Below are 23,469 nucleotides of genomic sequence, written 5' to 3'. Positions count from 1 at the left end.
CAGTTTACGGCAAGCATCCACGGTCCCCTGACTTCACAAGTCTGCCTTCTACAGCGGTTCCCGCAGCTTCTTCTTCTCTTTATCGTTTTGCAAAAATATGGGCTGAGGTCCAAAAAGCTCTTCTTCAAGCTTCTGTCAGATATAAGAGTGCAGCTGACAAGAAAAGAAAGGCGGCTCTGCCCTTAAAGGTAGGGGATCGAGTATGGCTGTCCACCCGCAATTTTCGTCTTCCTGTACCTTCCATGGAATTTGCTCCATGCTTTATTGGGCCATTTCCCATCAATCTGGTGGCTTACAGATTGCAACTTCCATCTTCCATGAAGATATCAAATTCCTTCCACGTGTCTCTTCTTAAACCTTTAAAGTTAAGCATCTTCCAAAGGAGGGTACCCAGACCTTCGAAAGTCAATACAGAGAAAGATGCAGAGTTCGAAGTCAAACGAATCATAGACTCTCGTTATCGCAACTCCCGGCATCAATTCCTGGTGGAATGGGCTGGGTTCGGGCCGGAGGAGAATTCTTGGGTAGACCAAGCCGATTTACATGCTCCAAATCTTGTTAAACACTTCTTCCTGAAGAATCCCCATAAGAAGCACAAGCGTCCTGAGGTCACCCAAAAAGGGGGGGGGGGTACTGTCACATGCCATCACGGCAGTGCACGGTGGGTACTGTACTCACCCGTCCGTGCCTGTCGGTCTCCATGACAGGTAAGGCGGCAGTCAGAGGTTCGGCAGTGTGGAGGTCAGCATGAGAGTCTGCAGCGTGGTCCCGCTCTAAGGCTATAGACGCTGGGAGACCAGCGCCGCCATCTTGCTTATGGGCAAACGGGGGATTGGGCCAGGTCAGGTATTCTCACCTGTTCCACTGTGACAACCAATGGCAGCCGCCCCCTATGCATATAGGGGATCTGCCTAGGTAGCTCAGTGTCAGTGCAATAAGTCTTCTGTGCTGTGCACTTCCTGGAAGGCTCCTGACTCATTGTGCCCTTGCTGTTCCCGCTGTGTCCGTTTGCTTGTATTGGCCATAGACCCCATTACTTCATTTAAATCACGCTGGACGCCAGCTCCTTCCTGGAACTCCTAGGTGCTACCTCCTGGATTCCTAACTCCAGTTCCGCCTCCGGAACCCCCAGGAATACAGTTCCAGAATCTTCAGGTCTCAGTCATTCTCCATAATTCTTTCAGTCAACGGATCCATTGTTGTTGCCATCTTTTTCACTTCTTTCTCTGGACATTCCTCATCATTGTTATCTGGACATTCCTAATCATTGTTATCTGGACATTCCTCATCATTGTAATCTGGATATTCCTCATCATTGTTATCTGGACATTCATCTTCATTGCTATTTATGGTACTTCTTTACTTTCACGGCGCCAGCATGGCGGCGCGCGTCAGAGTCCCCTTGCGGGGCGCGCTTCGCTCGCCCACGCTGCGGGCTCGGTGGCTCGCTACGCTCGCCACGCTAATTAAAATCAACTCCATGCCAACATGGATAGTGGAGGTATGAACTATCCATGTTGGCATGGCGTTAACTTCGTTTATTTTACTAAGTTTGTGGCGAGCGTAACCCGGAAGTAGCGCGGCGCCATGCTGGCGCCGTGAAAGTAAAGAAGTACCCTATTTATTAATATTTTGCCTGCCCTTTTCTCAAAGAAGTATTTGAGTCCCTGTATGACATCATTTATTAAACCCGCTCGTTTTAACCCTACTGCTGCTGCCTCGTCTCCAGTCCTTGAGCATCACACGACCCCATCTGAATCTTCAACCGTGACAGCACGGTTGTGCCCTTATATTAAGGCTGAATGGATCAAACGTAATTTTCCCATAGGGAAGTTTTGAGATGGGGGCATGGTGTTTGAGGGGCTACACCTCAAAAGTGACTGGACGTACTGACCTGAAATTTGGCATGAACGCGTAGAATCGTCAATCTGTGCTGCATGCCAATTTCAGGGCAAAATAGTAAAAAATTAGCAATTGGGAGCAATCTAAACTTCCAACTGTCAGTTTTTTTCTGCCACTTCAGAAGTGGCTATTTGACATAGTTTGTAATGATGGTCTATCAGGGGATTTTTGGGAAGGCATAACTCAGGGTAGAGGAAGAATTAAGACTTAAGGTTTTTTTTTTATCAGATAGATATTGTCCCAGTGTAGTGCCTTTTGGGGTTAAGGTTTACCAGACAGTTACAGTTTTATTTTTTTAGTGAAACATGCCCCATTATAAAGATAGGGCTTTTCAACTTGTTGCACATGCGCAGTGGCCACCAGCAGGGGGAGTACAGACAGAGGCTTCACTTGGGTGTACCAAGATGGCCGACTCCTGCTTGCAAACTTAAATTCTTCTGTGTAAAGTGTAATTTGTGGTGTTTATGTTATACATGGGGGTGGGGATGGAGGGGTGGGGGGTGATGTGTGATTATTTACACTGACACTGTTCTAATGACAGAGATTAGTAAGGTCAGTGTTGTGCCGGAGGTACGGGTGTAAGCTGAGTGATGTCAGCTAATTTATTCACTGCACTGCCAGCACTGTGGGGAAATTCAAAACTAAAAGTGCTTTTTGTGGGGAAGTGTAAATGTTCCCAGTGCTGGGCTGCCGGTGGCTGTCGGTGGCTGTCTCGTGCAGCAGGCGATATATCAGAATCAGAATCATTTTTATTGGCCAGGTATACTTGCGTATGCTTGGAATTTTTTGTGGTAACAGTGCAGCATCAATCAGGGAACACAAAGGGAAGAGAGGCATAAACATACATCACATACATTTCACATGTATCTAGAAAAGTTTGAGTTAGTATTCAGTATTTGGTATGTTCAATATGGTTTAGTTGGTGGACAGCTATTGGGAAGAAGCCTTTTGTAGTTCTTGTCGTCTTTGCTGGGATGGACCTAAAACGTCTGCCTGACGGAAGGGGTTCAAACAGGTTGTGGCCAGGTTGTAGCTTGTCCGCCAAGATCTTTCCTGCATGCTTATTGACCCTGGCTAGGTATAGTTCTTGGACAGTGGGGAGCTCCGCCCCAATGATCTTTTCTGCCATCCTCACCACTCTTTGCAACCTTCGTCTGTCATTCTCGTTTGCTCCTCCGAACCAGATTGTGATCGAGGAGCAAAGGACAGACTCTACTATGGCAGTGTAGAAGTTGAGCAGCAGAGTTGCCTCAGGAAGAACAACCTGAGCCTTCTTGACAGTTGTGATGATGTTGGGACCCCATTTGAGGTCGCAGGAAATCTTTGTTCCTAGGAATTTGAAGGAGTCGACCCTCGACACTACTCTGTCAGATATTATGAGTGGGTGCATGGCATTTGGTTTCCTACTGAAGTCCACCACCATCTCCACCATATGCTGGGGGTGCTGGCCAGGTGACTGTCCCAATGTGCAGCAGATGTGTGTTATTAGTTTTTAGGGGTGGGTGGAATTGAGGAGAAGTGCTGGCAGCAGTGGCTCTGCCCAGCGATAGCGTTAACACTGCTATCGGCGCTATGGAACCGGCGGCAGCATCAGGCGGAAGCACTTCCACATCAGTAGTAGCAGCAACCGAACTCAGCATATGGCACCGGGAGCCGCCGGGAGAAGGTGTCAGCCACTGGGTGCAGTAAACCCCCTCCCACTTGTATTGTGTGATAATATTAATTACACATTTGCTAGTTGTGGGGCAGGTTGGGTCAGTGTTTCCACCTGCACATACTGCCCCCACACTGTTTCCAACTGCACATACTGCCCCACACTGTACCCCCTGCACATACTGCCCCCACACTGTACCCCCTGCACATACTACCCCCACACCGCCCCCCTGCACATACTGCCCCCACACCATTTCCCCTGCACATACTGCCCCCACACCGTTCCCTCCTGCACCTACTGCCCCCACACAGTTCCCTCCTGCACCTACTGCCCCCACACTGTTCCCTCCTGCACCTACTGCCCCCACACTGTTCCCTCCTGCACCTACTGCCCCCACACTGTTCCCTCCTGCACCTACTGCCCCCACACTGTTCCCTCCTGCACCTACTGCCCCCACACTGTTCCCTCCTGCACCTACTGCCCCCACACGGTTCCCTCCTGCACCTACTGCTCCCACACGGTTCCCTCCTGCACCTACTGCCCCCACACTGTTCCCTCCTGCACCTACTGCCCCCACACTGTTCCCTCCTGCACCTACTGCCCCCACACTGTCCCCCCTGCACATACTGCCCTCACACTGTCTCCCCTGCACATACTGCCCCCACACTGTCCCCCCTGCACATACCACCCCACGCTGTCCCCTCCTGCACATACTGCCCCCCCTTGCACATACTGCCCCCCCTTGCACATACTGCCCCCCTGCACATACTGCCCCCACACTGTCCCCCCTGCACATACTGCTCCCACACTGTCCCCTCCTGCACATACTGCCCCCACACTGTTCCCCTTGCACATACTATCCCTCTCCTGTGCATACTGTCCCTCTCCTGCTCAGGACCACTCCATGAGCCTGGGACTGGTAATGCTTGTGCTCTGTCTCTCTCTTCCCCATATCTCTTCCCCATATCTCTCTCCCTGTCTGGCTCTGGTCTCTGTCTATCTCTCTCCCATGTGTCCCTCTCACTGCCCCTGGTCTCTCTCTTCTCCTGATCCCCCCTCTCTCTGCCCTATGTGTCTCTTTCAGTTATACCCCATTCTCACTGCAGGCAAATTCCCGGGTCTAGCATGTCGACCCGGAAATTTGCCTTTTAACACGGATTTTTTTGCAGTGTGAACGGGTCGCATACCCGGATCTCATACATGGGTAAAACCCTTCTTTTTACCAGTGTTTGAGATCCGGGTATGCAGACACGGGTTGACTTGTTCTCACTGCATAAAAACCTGTGTTAAATGGCAAATAATCTGGTAGAACTTCTTCACTCTGTAATTTGCCTTGCAGTGAGAACGGGTGTTTGTCCCTGCAGTCCCTGGCATTTCAAGCCGTGTATTTCTCACTCGCAGTGAGAACATGGTATTACTCACCAATGCCCAGCCCCAGCTGATCATGTCCTTTTCTGAAGTGCATGATTATTTTTTGTATTTTTTGGTTGGGGGGGAGGGTGCACATTCTTCAACTTGCCCTTAGCACCAAAGACCCTAGTTATGCCCGTGTCTTGGCATGTTCATATGATGGATGCACATGTCCGATTTAAAAAAACTATTGAATATCACTTAAACCAGAAACTGTACTGCTGCTGGAAGTGAATCTTCCAGCATCTGCCAATCTTAGAGGAACCTCCTGGTCCCTCTGCACCCTCTCCTAGTGTGTCCCTGATCTCAGTGATCGGGCAGCCCAGTGGAGCTGGAGGGGCCCCCTACACCCAGCACTCTGCTACTGTTGAAAACAGAAGCAACCACCTGGGAAATGTAAATACACAATGAGCTGCCCCCAGTGTATTCCCAATGGCTGTTCCTCTGGGCTCCTTGCCTGGGGCAGAGCATTCTCCAGCTTTTACATCTGGGAATTGTAAAAGCTGCAGAATGCTCTGCCCCAGGCAAGGAGCATGGTCTCATTAATATGGCCACACCGGAACAGACTACCTTACACCCCAGTTTTTGGCCCTGCACCAAAACTTCACCATATTAAGCCCTATACAATAATGTCCCCTGCACCATATGCCCCCACACTGCAATGCCCATGATACATTATGCCCTACAGTAAAGTTTCTACACACTGGGTGTAATGCTCATTGCCAGAGGTTTCATGGGCTGTGTGTCATACTCATTGCCAGGGGTTTGTAATGCTTGTGGCCAGGGGTAATGCTTGTTGCCAGGAGATTGTTATCGTTAAACATTTTTAAAAAATCTAATGTTTATTCTTACAATTTAATTTTTAATTTCTGAATTTAGAAAAATATATTGAAAAAAAGCTATGAAATTCCATAGACAAAGAACCTTACAGTTTCACATGTCCCATTAAGGCTTCATACACATGGGCCCTTATTCTGATCGGTGCGGATATTCCCGCATTCTTACGGTGCGGTCCGCACGCCACGGTGTTTTGCCGCGTGCGGCCATCGTCCGTAGAAACGCCCACGTGTCCTCCGCATTCGGACGGACTCACTCTTTAAGAACAGGGCGTGTTTACGGACGACATACAAAGCATGCGTGTGCGGGAGAAACACTCCGATTCGGCACGGTATTACAGAGTATTACAGAGTATGCTCGGGAATACCGCATCCGAACGGGAGCCAAGCGGTGCTACCGCACGTAAGCGGAGTATTTACGCCAAACAACCCACTATGAAGTATCTTCTGCTATACATCACATGACCCACTTATTCAATTACCTATCCTCATAAAAAACTGCTTATTTGGAATTGGAATCAATTAGATTCCAATATATCCTTACAAGCATGCCTAACACATGCATTGCACACATTAACCCTTACAGCAATGTAAGTGCAATGGTTTGTATTACACCCTGTGTAAAAGATTATAACCAATCTACACATATACTATTTAAAGTGCAAATAAAACCAACAACTGTAAACTTGCATAAAGAATTTATTTAAACAGACAATTAACAGAAATAAAAAAATATAAAATTATAAATTAAATAAGCAGGTCTTTGAGGTCCTGCAGGTCTGCTTGAAGGAGCCGCAGATGGTGCTCCACTCGCAGGAGGGCCCCACGCACCCCCTCATCTGCCGGTGTGGTGTCATCTGTGGGCATGTCAAAGGGGCAAAAATTAGTCATGTTATTCTTGCATACATTTCACATACTGCGACATAAATTGCACAAATGCTAGGTGACATGTGTGTATATATATATATATATATATCTATGTAGAGCATGAGTCCTCAAACTGCGGCCCTCCAGATGTTGTGAAACTACAAATCCCAGCATGCATTGCCACAGTTTTGCTATAAGGAAGTGTTAAAACTGTGGCAAGGCATGCCTGGATTTGTAGTTTCACAACATCTGGAGGGCCGCAGTTTGAGGACCCATGATGTAGAGAGATAGAGACACACATAGATAAATAGATATGACACATACATATATACATACATGCTAACTTATTGACTACATACTGTCTTTTTTGGCCTATACCCTTTACTCTGCAGAAGACATAACAGTCATATTGTTTCTTCTCAGTCACAACCCACCCATGACTAACCAATGACAAGCAGGTCATGGCCTCCGTCAATAAGAACTTGTCACAATCTGCTCAGTCTAAGTTCAGTGATGGTTCGTGGCATGGGAGTTATGCAAATGTCAGGAATGCACAGTACACATCCTCAAAATCATAATTCTGTCTAAACCAACCTACAATTCTGTGAGGGCAAAAAAACAATCAGAACTACAGGGGGTGTTTAGGTAGAGGAGGCTCCTGGGACACTGGCAACTTCTGACTCCATTCCAAGGTAGGCCGGGCCATACTCCATTTATAGCATACATCCTATAGTTTATAAATAACATTCACCAACAATATAGATTCCACTATTTGATGGGTCATAATCAACGCTTGCAGCAGGTGAATTTAATCCACAAATGATCCACTCATCCCTTTACTCCAGGATCCTGTTTAACTACAACGGTTATGTGGCAGTCAAAATGGAGCTCCAAGCCATCCCACAAACCTGTGTAATTCAGAGGTGTCCTGGATGAAAGGGATGCCTTGGACACCCCATCTAACCCGTACCTGTATCTGTAGCTACCCACTTTGGGGTCTATATGAATAGTATGGGACACAAAATTTTTATCACCAGTGCTACATAACAAATACCAGTACAACTACTTCATGAATGATGCATTATGTTAACATACCGATCTGCTGGTACTCCGGGGCCTGGCACGCCTCCTCCCCATCGTCATCCGACTCCTCCGGGGCAACCGTGGCCTCCTCAGCCCCCTCCTCCGCCAGCTCCTCTGCCACAACAACCTCCTCCTCCAACTCCTCCTCCACCTCCTCCTCCTCCTCCTCCTCCTCCTCCACCACCACCACCTCCTCCTCCACCTCCTCCTCCGCCACCAACACCTCCTCCTCCGCAACCAACTCCGCAACCACATCCTCCTCCACCACCTCCTCACGCACCTCCTCCTCCTCCTCCTCCTCCTCCTCCTCCACCACCACCACCTCCTCCTCCACCTCCTCCTCCGCCACCAACACCTCCTCCTCCGCAACCAACTCCGCAACCACATCCTCCTCCACCACCTCCTCACGCACCTCCTCCTCCTCCACCACCATCTCCTCCTCCTCCACTTCCTCCTCCTCCACCCTTGCCGCCACCTCCTCCTCCGGGTCTTGGGCCTCCTCCTGTCCCAGGGCTGCCTCCGCCTCTTCACGGGCCTGTCGTGCTTGGGCTCGTGCTGTGTGGTAGAAAAAAACATCATGGTCAATGTGGGGTCATTGGGGCACATGTATTAATCCATAACAAGACATACATGGAAGGGTGATAATGATGGCAAACGATGCAGGAAAGTAGCTCCTTACTGTTAATGGATTCCAAATTGTGACATTTAAATTATTATGTGATTGGTAGTAATTTGTTCACACATTACAACCCAGGCATTTCTCAATGTGTAACACATATTAGATCTGGCACATTGTATGCATCAGAATCCTCAATGCTATGGCATTACATATAAAAGCCACATGACTGCATGTTAACCAGGAAGAAGCACACATAACAGTCTATGGACTTTTAAACCCATGGACACCCACTTATCATGAGACACATTTTATTGTTTATATATGCTATGTTGTAAGTGCGAAATTTCATAGCTAAAATACTCACAATCAGCAATTTCGCCCCTGAGTTGCTGGAGCAGCTGGGGCTGGCGCCTGCGGAGGTCCGACCACCGCCTCTCCAGCTGCCCGAGGGACCTCCGCACCCGAGTGCGGGCGTAAATTCGGCGCCCTGCCGCAGCATAGGCCCTCCGCTTATGCCGGTTTGTGATAAAGGGCCCTGCACGGCCCAGCCTTGTCTCCATGACGGAGACAAGAACCCTCAGCTCCGCATGTGTGAAGGGTTCTGCCCTTCGTGTCTCCGCCATGTTGACAATGGCATCTATCAACCAATCAGGTGGTGGCATTGGTTGATCACAGTTATTTGTGTTAATAACTTTATTGTTCATCTTTACATGAACAGCGTCTCTGCGCCAACACAAATGGTGACAAATTCGCTTGCCTTCAAAACAGTAGTGTTGATGTATGGCAATGAACAAATCTGATATATATAAAACACAGTGTGTATGCACTTAGCAAATCCAATGACGCCTCGCTCCGCCAAGCAACGCGTGCTATAGCTTAGCAACGCATAGCTGTACTTAGCATTATTTACTCTATGCATCTATGTGTATGCGTACATTTATGTGTAAAAGACACATACACACACTTGCAGGTATCCTGAGACCAGCATTATACAACAGCCCTGCCTGCCTGCCTGCCTGCCTGCCTGCCTGCCTGGCTGCCTGGCTGCCTGCTCCTTGAAATGTTGAAACATGTGAATAAATTCTAATATCATATATATAGATATATATATATATATATATATATATATCTGCAAACAAATCAGACATCAACACATGAAAAAATCCCAAACACATTACAGAATAAATCAATGTACTCACCAGTCATCAGGGATAGTATCAACTACAATAATGAAGATATAACAAACACATAAGATCCCTTTAACAAGGTATAATAATTAGCACCAATATTTAACTTCCCCCAAAACTAAGCACATATGATAAATATCTCCTATTTCTTTGCCATTAGGAGGGCAGGCTGGCTAATTTTCGTGTTGTAACACTGACAACTAACACACTGTACTTATTTGAAGGGGTGATTTGTACAATAATTGGTGTGTTCTGTCAACTCGATAACATGTACCTGAAGTATCTTTGCGCCACAGAGTCCCGCAGCTGGTATCCCCTCCGGCATTCAGGGGCGCGGGATGGGCGCATGGGCGGATCTTGCGGCTCAGATGGTACCTCCCACTCATCAAAGGGTATCTCACGCCGCACAGCAATGTTGTGGAAAAATATACACAGGCCCACGATCCTCGACACCATTTCAGGCGCATATTGTAAGTCACCACCAGTGCGGTGGAGCACTCTAAATCGACCTTTTAAAAGGCCAATTGAGCGCTCCACCACTTGCCTGGTGGCAACATGCGCCCGATTGAATGCCTCCTGTGGGCCCGGTGCTGGGTAGCTGTACGGCGTAAGTAGCCAGGGCGTACATGGGTAACCGGAGTCACCCAGAACCCACGCATCACGGCCTTCCAGCTCTTGGAGTCTTTGCCATATCCCGGTTTGTCGGATGACATGAGAGTCATGGGCACTTCCGGGAAACTTCGAGTTGAAGGCGAGAATCTCCATGGATGGGCCACATACCACCATCACGTTCAGTGAGTGGAACAATTTGCGGTTCCTATATATCTTCTCACTTCGAGATGGAGGCACAAATGGTACATGGGTGCCATCCACAGCCCCTATCACATTAGGGAAGCCAGCAATTTGATGGAAGGCCTGCTGGCTTCTGCGCAGGGTCTCGGTGGCAAATGTCATGGCCATGAAGTGCCCCTTGCGCCTGAACATGGCCGACGTCACACGCCTCAGGATTCGGCAGAAGGCCGGCTGAGATATTCCAGCAAGTACTGCCACTACTTGTTGGAATGATCCTGAGGCGCAGAAATGCAACACCGCCAGCAGCTGTGTGTGAGGCGGAATTGCTGTCGTGATCGCGTGTAGAGGGTCCAGATCGCTCTGAATTAAGGTGAGCAGATCCAGAATTACATGTGGCGGTAACCGGTACCTAGTAAGTACCTCATCATCGGGCATAGCAAACAGAGTCACCCGTGTGCGATAGATTCTAGCACGTCCTGGCCTCCTTGGGCGACGAGTGGGGAGAGCCGCAAGTGCCCTTAGCCTCCTCTCCATGTAGCGCATAATAGCTTCTGCAACCTATAAAGAAATGAACATAAATACTGATGCACCTATGCACATAATGGCCATATCCCACTACAAATAGATTTGTAGCCTTCAATACGTACAATAGATGGCCGCCCCGTGAAATCCCGCAGATCCATTTGACTCTCTAATGATGACACAATAATATGAACTCAATACACACCGTCCAAAACACACATATAAAGGTGTCAGCATTTTTTGCCGACATCATGTACTATGAGACATTTCATCTATTGCTGGGACATGTTGTCCTGCAATAGATGAACCCACACATGTTTAAGACCTGTGAGTGAAATAGTGAACATGTGACATGTTGCAATAATGATACACGCACTTTGCTGGCCCAACAATCTGTAGTCAGTGAGGCAATGGTGCATACATGCATACACTTACATTGTTAATGGATATCATATCTACAAGGAGCATGGAAGAGCTTACCTTAGACCCTGACAAGTCCAGATCTGGAGACAAATGATTCTAGCAGGAAGTCACTATTTATAGGGCTCTCACATGTGTGGTCTATAACAGTAGAGATGAGTATTGCATGACTTGTGGGCTGGATTCTCTAAGGGATTGGGCTACTTTTAGCTTGCACTAAAACGCCACAATACCACAGTAGTCATGAATGAAATGTCATGTCATGCTAGCAAATAGCATGTGTATTGTGCAATAGTCACAGGTGTATCAGAAGATTCTATGCAATGTTAGCATTGGTGACCAGTATTTCATGTAGAACTTTCGCCAGGTTTTACACAATGGAATTTCCGCCACCGTATGCGGCGCGAAAAAACAGCGACGTACGCTCACGCACGGAACGCAGCTGCCGCTGATGTCCGCCAAACAGATTACACAAACAGTATATAAAGGTGTATTAGAAGGTGACAATGTTGTTGCTAACATGTCTGGATCCCAACCAGAGGTGGACCCAGTGCTGCAGCAACTATTTGACCAGATGGACTCCAGCACCACCTATGTGCCACTGCACATGCGGCCAGTGGGTAATGAGGAGGCTGCTGCCCCTTCTACAGCAGGGGAACCTGCACCTGACCATTCTACAGCAGGGCAACCTACACCGGGCCCTTCTGCAGCAGGCCAACCTGCAGCTGGCTCATATCCACCATCAGCAGAATTGTTTGGAACACAACAGGGGACTTCACAAGGTAGTACCATGGCCAGCACTTCAAGTGCAGCGACTGGTGCCAGGGGGCGTGGCCAGGGACGTGGCAAGGGGCGAGCCAGTGCAACAGCGGAACCACCCAAAAAAAATAAGGCATATGAAGCACAGGAGCTGGCCATCCTGGTTCCCCGAGCACGTGATTGGATAGAGTGTCCATCCGAGAAGCTGACACACACACGCAGATGGAAGATTTGGGAACAGATAACGGCAGAGATTAATGAAGTAGCGCCACAAGTTCGTGAGACGGACCATGTGAAGAAGAGGCAAGTTGTTTTGTGATACATGTGGCCAGTAATAGCCAAGTAATGATTGAATTGATGCTTAGATGCATTTAGCAAATGGGCCGTGAGGTTGTTACGATACACATACATTATTGCCATGTTATTTCGTTGAGAGTTAGAGTAGGGTGATTGTGAATGTGTATTGTAACGGTTGATATCATAGTTGCATGTAATATTATATATGGGACATTAATCACATGTTGTAATATGTAGCACAGAGCAATGGCTGCAACAGCTAACATTGGGAGTGACATGTATTAATATGTCAACTTACATTGCAGGTGGCAGGACTTCAAAACCAACCTGAAGAGGAAGATGACCAAGCGGTGGGACCACAGCCAGACATCTGGGGCCGGCCCCATGCCATCAGGGCTAGAGCTCACCCCCCTGGAGGTGATGGCCGAGAGCTGTATATCAGTTGAGGAGATCAGGGGGGTGAGCACGATGGATAGCGAGGCCCCAGCTGAAGTGTTTGCGTCTTTTCTGGAAGGTAAATATTGGTCATGCCATAAACTTGTGCAAGTAATTATCGTAGAATGTCTCCTAATTGTGTTTATCTTTTCCCACAGACACCCCACCGCTTGGTGACGACTCTGTTCAGGAGGTGGAGGAGTCCGTGCCACCTGGCCCCAGAGGTAGGCCTGTGCAGCAGCAGGCATCGGCCCAAGCCGATTTGGCCGCCTTGGCCGAGGTGCTTGGGGACATCAACCAGCAGGGAGACTTGGCATCAGAACGGGTGCGTAGGACCGAGGAGATCCTGGCGAGCTTGGTCAGCACCCAGCAGTCCATGGCTGCGAGCATGCAGGCCATGGCTGCAAGTGCTCAGGTGCTGGCCGAGCAAGCCACCCGCCAAAATGATCTCCTCCTCCACCATAATGAGCTTATGGTGGAGCTGGTTACCAGCAACAGGGTCCTAATGGCATCCGTTTCTGGTGCATTACCACCGGCAACACTCCCTGCTGGCAGGAGGGGTAGACCAGCCAACCCCTCCACATCATCTGCTCCACCTGCCCCAGCATCTGGCCGTCCCCGAAGAGCTGCTGCACAGGCCAAGGAGCCTACCAAGGCCAAACGTGGTCGGAAATGAACTTGTGGCTGCATTAATCTCCGCCGTTATGTGTTCCCAAATCTTCCATTGTGCTGTGTGTGTCAGCTTCTTGTGTCCAATCACGTGCTGAGGGTAACCAGCTGAGCCCTTGCTTCATATGTCCTTTGTGGTTCCCCTGTTGCCCTCTTTTGCCTGCCATTACTGTCAGCTGTACTTGAAGTGATGGCCATGGTACTATCTTGTGAAGTCCCCGGTTGTGTTCCAAATGATTCTGCTGATGGTGCATATGAGCCAGCTGCAGGTTGGCCTGCTGCAGAAGGGCCAGGTGTAGGGTGCCCTGCTGTTGAATGGTCAGGTGCAGCTTGCCCTGCTGTAGAAGGGCCAGCAGCCTCCTCATTTCCCACTGGCTGCATGTGCAGTGGCACATAGGAGGTGCTGGAGTCCATCTGTGTGCAATTATATTTGTTTTGTATTATTATTTATTTTGCGGCATTCCTGCCATGTTGTTTATTGTTTGTATGTATTATTTTATGGTCATTGCATCACACTGGCATTGACTGTGACATGAATATAAATAAATGTGTTTACTTTACCCAAAATGTGTGGTTTCATGAGTACATGTCAAATACACATGTGTATTGCTAGTATTAATATTCTGTCATGTCCATTGTTAGCAGTTTGAAAGTGTCTGACAAGTACAGCATATGTGGGGGACTAGTAAGGTTTCCTTGAAGCAGCAATGGTTTCAATTAAAGCACTGACAAGCGTCCTATTAGTGAGTAATGAGTAAAGGAGTAGATTCTATTGGGTTCAGGTGTTAATGGTTGTAGTCATTAGGCGTACGTTCGCCTACCGCATGAACGAGTGGTGTCCGCAAAGCAATAGTACACTTGTGGACACCGCACATTTCTGCCCTTTTTGATCGCGTGCATTCGGAGTGGTTTCCGAATGTACGCCCCCCAACATAAGTGTACTCCCCCGTGTCCGCCCATGTTTCCGCCCCGTTTTGCCCACTTTGAAACTACGCCCATGTGTCATTCCGCATGACGCCCATAATACGCCCCTATTTCCCGAATGATAGCGGTGATCAGTTCTGGACGGGATCTGGCCGAACTGGTACCGAGTCAAGGCGTGGCACATGCGCGTTGCGTTCTCCACGCATGCGCAGACGCCGTAAACACGCGATCCGAAAGTATGCGGTAAAGTCCGCGTCAATCAGAATAAGGGCCATGATCTGGCATTTCAGACACCTGTTGTAACTCTTCCAATCAAACGCCAAAAAGCAATGAAATTCCGATCATTAAGGCTGGCGCCTTAACGGACGTGTTCCTTTCGCAATACAGATAAGGTACGCCATCACAGCCTGTGGGTAAGTGCTGATTCAGCACTCTCACAGAGTGAGATTGCTGTCACTCACACAATGGTGGAGCTGCTAATTCAAAGATTTGTGTGCTCATTGGGATACACACATGCAGTCAATGCAACTGAAGGTCTGAGCAGAAAACAAAACTGCTCGGATGAGGTAAGAGTGGTATTGATTGGAGAGAGGAGACCGAGCAGTGTAGATGGGGGAGAGGGTGCAGAAATGTGTGAATAGGGGAAAGACTAAGCAGCACTGATGAAGGGGCAAAGCAATACAAAGGTGGAAAACAGTTTTGCAGATGTGGGGAGGTAAGACAGAGTAATGCAATTGCGGTAGACAGAGGGCAACAGATAGGGAAGGAGAGTGGTACACAGTTGGAGGATAGACAGAGTGCAGATGGGGGAAAGACAGTGGCACAGATGGTAAGGAGACAATCCCAACATTGGAGTGGGTGAGCATTTTTACCTACCCTTGGGGGGGTGGAAGCTAGGCCTAATCCTCGGGGTGGTGGCTATGGATAAGCCCCCTCCCCCCCAGGCTATAACCCTAACAGTGACCCTGATACTTATCTTTGGGATGTCAGCGATGCCAGCTACATGAATAGTGTAAGAGTGGAGTTGAGGGGAGATATTAAACAGAACGAATGAGAAGGGAGACAGAGAGGTGTGGATGGGGCAGGGTCAAACGCAGGATTTTCAGAAGGGGGTTTCCAGAGGGGCGGAGCAAAGCATGGAGATGGACACTTAGGTGACCCAGTATATGCCAGGTAAGTTAAAGTATTATAGATAGACCAAATGTAATATATAAATATAAATATATATATATATATATATATATATATATATATATATATATATATACACACATATACAGAGTACCACAACACTCGCCATCCCTGCGAATGGGGTGCAAGCAGCACTCGCCATTCCCAGGTTGGGGTGAAGTGGCCTGTGACCACATGCTCTAATAAATACAAATACAGGGACTCAACACTCTCCATAATGAACTAACTCACCTTAGTATACAATTAATCAAATAAATAATGGGGTTTTAGTTCATGAATTGATCAATGCATTTAAGCTTGCAGCCAATCGCCAAGGGACCCCATTTCACTGCAAGTTAGTGAAATGGGGTCCCTTGGCGATGGGCTGCAAGCTTAAATGCATTGATCAATTCATGAACTAAAACCCCATTATTTATTTGATTAATTGTATACTAAGGTGAGTTAGTTGATTATTTGAATGTTAAGGTGAGTTAGTTTGTTGTAGTGAGTGCTGGGCCCCCTGTGTTTTTATATATATATATATATATATATATATATATATATATATATATATATATATATATATATATATATATATATATATCTGAAAAGATATGGTGGGCGCTCCAATAGTGCAAAATTATCGCTGGTACAAAAGTATATTTATTTAAAAATCACATAAAAACACAGGGATGGGTGACGTACCACAGACGGCGGCAAACAAATAGCCGCAATTCAGACAGCATACAAATCACAAGTTGGAGTAGTTACACTCTCTCCTGGCTCCACGGTCACGCTTTGACGCTAGGCCAAGGGGCTGTGGTACGTCACCCATCCCTGTGTTTTTATGTGATTTTTAAATAAATATACTTTTGTACCAGCGATAATTTTGCACTATTGGAGCGCCCACCATATCTTTTCAGATACAAACCACCTGTTGGATCCAGGAAGAACCTTTTGGTTCATAAATTGTGTGGAGCTGCCGGCTTTAAAAGCCAAAAGTGCTGTGAACTTTTGTGTGTGGAGGATTAACCCACCGTCATCCATTTTCATTGGATCACCAAAGGACTGGTATTTATACTGGGACATTGAATTACCCTACTGCGCACTGTACTTTGTTCCCATATATATATATATATATATATATATATATATATATATATATATATATATATATATATATATATATATATATATATATATATATGGAAAGAACTTTATTTGAGTGCGGATAACCTGCTTCTAATACGATTGTGCTTCAATCCAAGGAACAATGAAGTCCAATAATATAGGGCCTTATTCTAGTTCACTCTTTCTGACAAAATCCTTCTTAGATGGACAAAACCATGTGCACTGCAGGTGGGGCAGATGTTACTTGTACAGATATAATTAGATATGGGTGGGGTTTTCAAAGTGAGATCTATATTGCAGTGTAAAAATAAAGCAGCCAGTATTTATCCTGCACAGAAACATAAAAACTCACCCAAATCTAATTCTCTCTACACATTTTACATCTGCCCCCCCCTGCAGCGCACATGGTTTTGCCCATCTAAGAAGGATTTTGTCAGAAAGAGTGAACTAAAATAAGGCTCATAGAGAGAAAGGAGAGCACTCACCAATTCACAGCTGACAAAGTCCTTTTTGGTAAAAGTTACTTACTCATCTTTCATGTAATAAAATACACATTAAACACAACACCTGTTTAATGTGTATTTTATTACATTAAAGATGAGTAAGTAACTTTTACCAAAAAGGACTTTGTCAGCTGTGAATTGGTGCAATTGCATTACTCTGTCTTCTCTCTCTCTCTCTCTCTCTCTCTCTCTATATATATATATATATATCTATATCTATATATATATATCTATATATATATATATATATATATCTATATATATCTATATATATATATATACATACAGTAACAGCAGTGTAGACCCCTGGGCATTGCAATGTATTGGGGCCCCTACCTATCCGCCAGCGGTAGGGGTGGGGGGTGCTATGAGCAGAAGCTTTGATGTCCCGCGGGTGGTAGGGGGTATTATATCAACCGCTCAGCATGTAGGACTCAGTAATTTCCACTGATTACCCCTTTACTGCACAAATGGTGGGAGATTAGGTGAGAGAAGGGGGCATTGGGCTGAATGAAGGGGTCCCAATACATAACTTCCAGGGTGGTAGAGGATGTTTAATACGCAGAGGAGGGGTGTATAGTGGAGTGGGCTTATTATTCATAATTTTCTGGTGGGAGGACAGCTTGCTTGACTGCAGATATCTCCAGTTCCCGGAACTAGATTTCTTCGTTTTCTTAGGGGATCAGAGTTCAGGAGGCAGAGCAATCCGCCAACAAGTATATAAAACTACATACCAGGTATGTAGAGCTGGAGCAGTAACCAGCTGCTGGAAGGCTGATATCTCTGGTTCTGGGCACAGTAGAGACCAGCTTCTAGTGTCCCTCAAAGGGGGAGAGTCCCAGCTTTTGGAATATACCCTCAGAAAAACTCTAAGTCAGACAAAAACTGAAATATCTGACTGGGGAGAGCAATTAACAGGCTTCAATGGGGACTACTGCTTTGAAGTCAGATATCTCCGGTTCCCCAGGGCCGATTTTTTAAATTCTTGTACCCATAGAAAGAGGGTTTCAGACTAGGGCCCTCAGATTCCTGGGGGGTTTCTGGGTACTCAGAAACCCCCCCCCCCCCAGCGTGCGCTACTGTGGGGGGAACAATGCAGATGGGTTGAAAACACCGGCATAGATGGGTAGAAAATTGGTGCGGATGGGGAGAAGACAGTGTGGCATGTTTTGGTGGAGGCAGAGTGACGTTGGAGAAGGTAACACTGAGCAGTGCAGAGAGGAGGAGACAGTGGTATGGACAAGGCAAAGATGGGGAAAAGCAGATGGTGTAGATAAATTTATTTTTTATTTATTAACAGTTTCTTATATAGCGCACACAGATTCCGCAGCGCTTTACAGAGTATAGTTGAACATTCACATCAGTCCCTGCCCCAGTAGAGCTTACAATCTATATTCCCTTCCACACACGCACACAGACAGTCTAGGGTTAATTTTTCATTGGGAGACAATTAGCCTACCAGTATATTTTTGGATTGTGGGAGAAAACTAGAATACCCGGAGGAAACCCACGGGGAGAATATACAAACACCGCACAGTTAGGGCCATCGTTGGAATCGAACCCGTGACCTCAGTGCTGTGAGGCAGTAATGCTAACCATTACACCATCCATACTAAATTAAAACAGACTGGCACAGATTGGAGATCACATCAGTAGGGATTGGGGAAGACAGAGCAGCATGGAGATGTATAGGGGAGGTAAGTATAGATGTATAGACCGTAGATGGGGTATTATAGTTTTAGCAATTAACCAACATGCTTGTGGGAGCTGAATGTGCATATTAAATGAGATGGATGTACGGAATGAGAAGGATGTTGTAACAAGGTGGGATTCTTATGGTGACCGAATGAGATGGGTGCACAACATAACTGCTCAGACCTTCAGTTGCATAGACTGCATGTGTGTATTCCAATGAGCACACAAATCTGTGAATTAGCAGCTCCACCATTGTGTGAGTGACAGCAATCTCACTGTGAGAGTGCTGAATCAGCACTTACCCACAGGCTGTGATGGCGTACCATATCTGTATTGCGCAAGGAACACGTCCATTACGGCGCCAGCCTTAATGATTGGAATTTCATTGCTTTTTGGCGTTTGATTGGAAGAGTTACAACAGGTTTCTGAAATGCCAGATCATGGCCCTTATTCTGATTGACGCGGACTTTACCGCGTACTTACGGATCGCGTCTTTATGGCGTCTGCGCATGCGTGGAGAACGCTACGCGCATGTGCCACGCCTTGACTCGGTACCAGTTCGGCCAAATCCCGTCCAAAACTGTTCACCGCTATCAGTCGGGAAATAGGGGCGTATTATGGGCGTCATGCGGAATGACACATGGGCGTAGTTTCAAAGTGGGCAAAACGGGGCGGAAACATGGGCGGACACGGGGGAGTACACTTATGTTGGGGGGCGTACATTCGGAAACCACTCCGAATGCACGCGATCAAAAAGGGCAGAAATGTGCGGTGTCCACAAGTGTACTATTGCTTTGCGGACACCACTCGTTCATGCGGTAGGCGAACGTACGCCTAATGACTACAACCATTAACACCTGAACCCAATAGAATCTACTCCTTTACTCATTACTCACTAATAGGACGCTTGTCAGTGCTTTAATTGAAACCATTGCTGCTTCAAGGAACCCGTACTAAACACCCACATATGCTGTACTTGTCAGACACTTTAAAACTGCTAACAATGGACATGACAGAATATTAATACTAGCAATACACATGTGTATTCGACATGTTCCAAATAAGCAGTTTTTTATGAGGATAGGTAATTGAATAAGTGGGTCATGTGATGTATTGCAGAAGATACTTCATAGTGGGTTGTTTGGCGTAAATACTCCGCTTACGTGCGGTAGCACCGCTTGGCTCCCGTTCGGATGCGGTATTCCCGAGCATACTCTGTAATACTCTGTAATACCGTGCCGAATCGGAGTGTTTCTCCCGCACACGCATGCTTTGTATGTCGTCCGTAAACACGCCCTGTTCTTACAGAGTGAGTCCGTCCGAATGCGGAGGACACGTGGGCGTTTCGACGGACGATGGCCGCATGCGGCAAAACGCCGTGGCGTGCGGACCGCTCCGTAAGAATGCGGGAATTTCCGCACAGATCAGAATAAGGGCCCATGTGTACGAAGCCATAATGGGACATGTGAAACAGTAATGCTGTGTACACACGGGGAGATATATTGCTCAGCCATATATGGCTGAGCAATATATGGCTGAGCATATATTGCTCAGTTTCTACTTTACATCAGCAACAAAATTGGTAATTGGATCACCCTCGGGCGCAGCTGCTGGTGAGTCTCAAACACTTATTGGGGAGTCACCACTCCCCCAAAAACATAGCTACAAACAAATTTTATAAGTGGAAACCCTCTAGCGCTTATACATGTACAATTGTACTTCCCTTTGTTGATTTAGATGCTCCTGTGTAGACAGGTATGTGGGATAGATCGTCCTTGTGGTAAGTTTTCATAGATATTTTTTTAGTCCATGTAACAAACAGAAAGTAATAGGGATATCAGTTTCATCCACACTACAAAAAAACAGTTCTACACCCGTGCAAAATAGATGGAGACTGTGCAATTAATCTTCCTCTATCCAACACAAGGAACAGACAGATGTAATCTGTAAGGATGGTTTTGCGTACCCAGACTCACATAAAAATGTGGCTGGTTACACACATCAAGGTATCTTTTAATCTTTAGTGCGTACCCAACTCACAGTTAAGGAGTGTGGTATCCTCACATAAGGGTATCTTTTGACCAAACAAGATAATGCCAAGGGGATGCGTACCCCAACTCACTGGTAAAGATGTTGTAATAATCACATCAAGGTATCTTTCAGGCCACTCAGCTGGTATATCAAAAGTGCTTTTAATGACTTCCACATCCAGAAGTACACAATATGTAATAAAATCAAACAGAGTAATCACTGTGACTGCCGTGAACAATAGAACAATGGTGCAAACTAGGAGTCTACAACCTGGGTGGTCTTCCGGATGATCAGGCCAGGGAGTAGGTCAATCAGAGTTCCAGGTTCCAGCAGTCATCTAGGGATCACCTTCCTCTAAGTACACACGACGCGTTTCGATCCTGCTCTGGGATCTTTTTCAAGTGTATAGAGGATAGAATTGAATGGGTTTATATACCCATATACAGGAAGTGACAGGACTTCCTGTTTCCTGTGTTGCACAAAATTTTTACAAACATTTAAATTCATGACAAGAATCTAGTACATAGTGTTACCTAATGTACAATTAATCTGCTAAGCCCATAGTCATATATCCCTAGAGAAACGGGGGTTCCTAACACATTTGAACATTAAAAGAACGCTGGACACCGCGATACCGGAAGTGTGGTGCGTTCCACTGCACCCACTTCCGCGTGTCACGCTGCCGGAGGCTGTATGCCGCGCTCATAGAGCCGGCAAGATAGGAGCTGTGCGCTGTCTATATGCGCGACGCTTCTTGATGACGTGTGCGTGTCAGCACAGTCAGAGATGGACTCTGTATTGAGCCGGAAACCAGGAAGCGCACGCGATGTTCGTGCGCGGCGCTTCCTGATGGAATCTGCGTTCCAGCTGGTGAAGGAAGTGTGCGTTCCAGCACAGTCCAAGGTGGACTCTATATATAGAGCCAGCAAATAGGGAGCGCGCGCGATAATTAAAGCGCGACGCTTCTTGATGAGATAAGCGTTCCAGCATACCTAATTTGCGTTCCAACTGATTAGGAAAACGAGCTGCAATATAACAGATAAAAATGCAGCTTAAAAATGTTAAAAAAGCTAAAAAATATAAAAGAGTCTGTTGGGAGAGATGACCAGGGGCTATACAAAAATACAAAAGTACAAAAATACAAGATCCACATGTACATACATATATATATCTGTCTGTTCCTTGTGTTGGATAGAGGAAGATTAATTGCACAGTCTCCATCTATTTTGCACGGGTGTAGAACTGTTTTTTTGTAGTGTGGATGAAACTGATATCCCTATTACTTTCTGTTTGTTACATGGACTAAAAAAACATCTATGAAAACTTACCACAAGGACGATCTATCCCACATACCTGTCTACACAGGAGCATCTAAATCAACAAAGGGAAGTACAATTGTACATGTATAAGCGCTAGAGGGTTTCCACTTATAAAATTTGTTTGTACTTTACATCAGCGACCAGAGATGGTCGCTGATGAAAAATAAACTGCAGGGGGGAGCCCGGCAGTGGTAATCAGCTGGTCGCAGGAGCATGTTCCTGCGACCAGCGATCACCACAGGGGCAAAAACGGGAGTGCGCACCCGGCGATATATCGCCGGTGCACACTCCCATTGCGGGCAATATGGTCGCCCAGCGACCATATTTCCCGCGATTTTGCACAAAATCGCCCCTGTGTGTACGCACCTTAAGGTTTTTTTGTCTATGGAATATATATATATATATACACGAAGAAATGAGGCGGCACTCAGAGACTTGTAGAGAAAATCTTTGCATTAAAGGAAGGATCCTGTTGAAGGGGAGGGGTCTCCCCGAAACGTAGATGCACCTGTTACTTCAATACAAAGATTTTCTCTACAAGTCTCTGAGTGCCGCCTCATTTCTTCGTGTACATGTTTGGATTCCGAACTGGGTTGGAAGGCACTAGAGCACCTCACCCCTAAGGGGGACATAGGAGTGCCGGAGCGGAGGATATATATATATATATATATATATATATATATATATATATATATATATTTATATTACTATTTTTCTGGAAAAATAGGTCCAGGAATTCCAGATCTAGGAGGGAGAGGGAGGTTGTATTTAGAAACAAAGGCACTCAGAGGTGACTTTAAAATTAAACTTATCTTATGGATATATCTGTGGTGGAATAAAGACTGCGCATGAGGGCTGAAGACGTGTGGCAATAATAATATTAAAGTGAATGACATTAAAGAATAAATGAATATATTTATATATAGTGATTCATAAGAGCTGAGTTGATAATAAACAGAAAAATATAGACAATACATTTCTGGATTGCGCATAAAACATGTTTTTTTAATTTATAACTGCATAATTGTATTGTTGTAAAAAATTTAAGAAGAGGTATTCTTATTGCCTGGAGATCCCCAGTCTTGCAGGAGGCTGTTTCACTGGTACAGTATTGAATAGGTGAAAAGGTGAGCTCATCTGTTTAATGTTGCCCATTTGTCTGTTGAGTAATTCTCAACCTTATAGGCTTCCTTTGGTCTTATGGTAGTTAAAGACTTAGTCCCACTATATGGACCTGCAAAGTC

At 46.3% G+C, this 23,469-nt stretch overlaps 2 protein-coding genes across 3 annotated transcripts in view; both read left to right on the top strand.

Moving 5' to 3' along the window:
• Window positions 1–23,469, top strand: part of SERPING1 (serpin family G member 1) — a 132,513-nt gene that overhangs the window by 83,136 nt on the left and 25,908 nt on the right. The gene's annotated exons all lie outside the window — the stretch shown is intronic.
• Window positions 12,509–13,531, top strand: LOC146007627 (uncharacterized). Its single transcript, XM_083146122.1, has 2 exons — window positions 12,509–12,862; window positions 12,942–13,531. The coding sequence occupies exons 1-2, from the start codon at window positions 12,688–12,690 to the stop codon at window positions 13,457–13,459; spliced, it is 693 nt and encodes a 230-aa protein (XP_083002248.1). The 5' UTR covers window positions 12,509–12,687; the 3' UTR covers window positions 13,460–13,531.

Source organism: Crinia signifera, chromosome 6 (assembly GCF_055691185.1).
Source record: "Crinia signifera chromosome 6, ASM5569118v1, whole genome shotgun sequence".
Taxonomy (NCBI): domain Eukaryota; kingdom Metazoa; phylum Chordata; class Amphibia; order Anura; family Myobatrachidae; genus Crinia; species Crinia signifera.
The sequence above is the reverse complement of the archived record's forward strand: the minus strand, read 5'-3'. Positions and strand labels throughout refer to the sequence as shown.

Bases quoted from the DNA above. Each gene is read 5' to 3' on its own strand.
- LOC146007627 (XM_083146122.1), top strand. From the start codon at position 12,688: ATGACCAAGCGGTGGGACCACAGCCAGACATCTGGGGCCGGCCCCATG. The intron at 12,863-12,941 runs GTAAATATTGGT...CTTTTCCCACAG, and splicing joins GTTTGCGTCTTTTCTGGAAG to ACACCCCACCGCTTGGTGAC.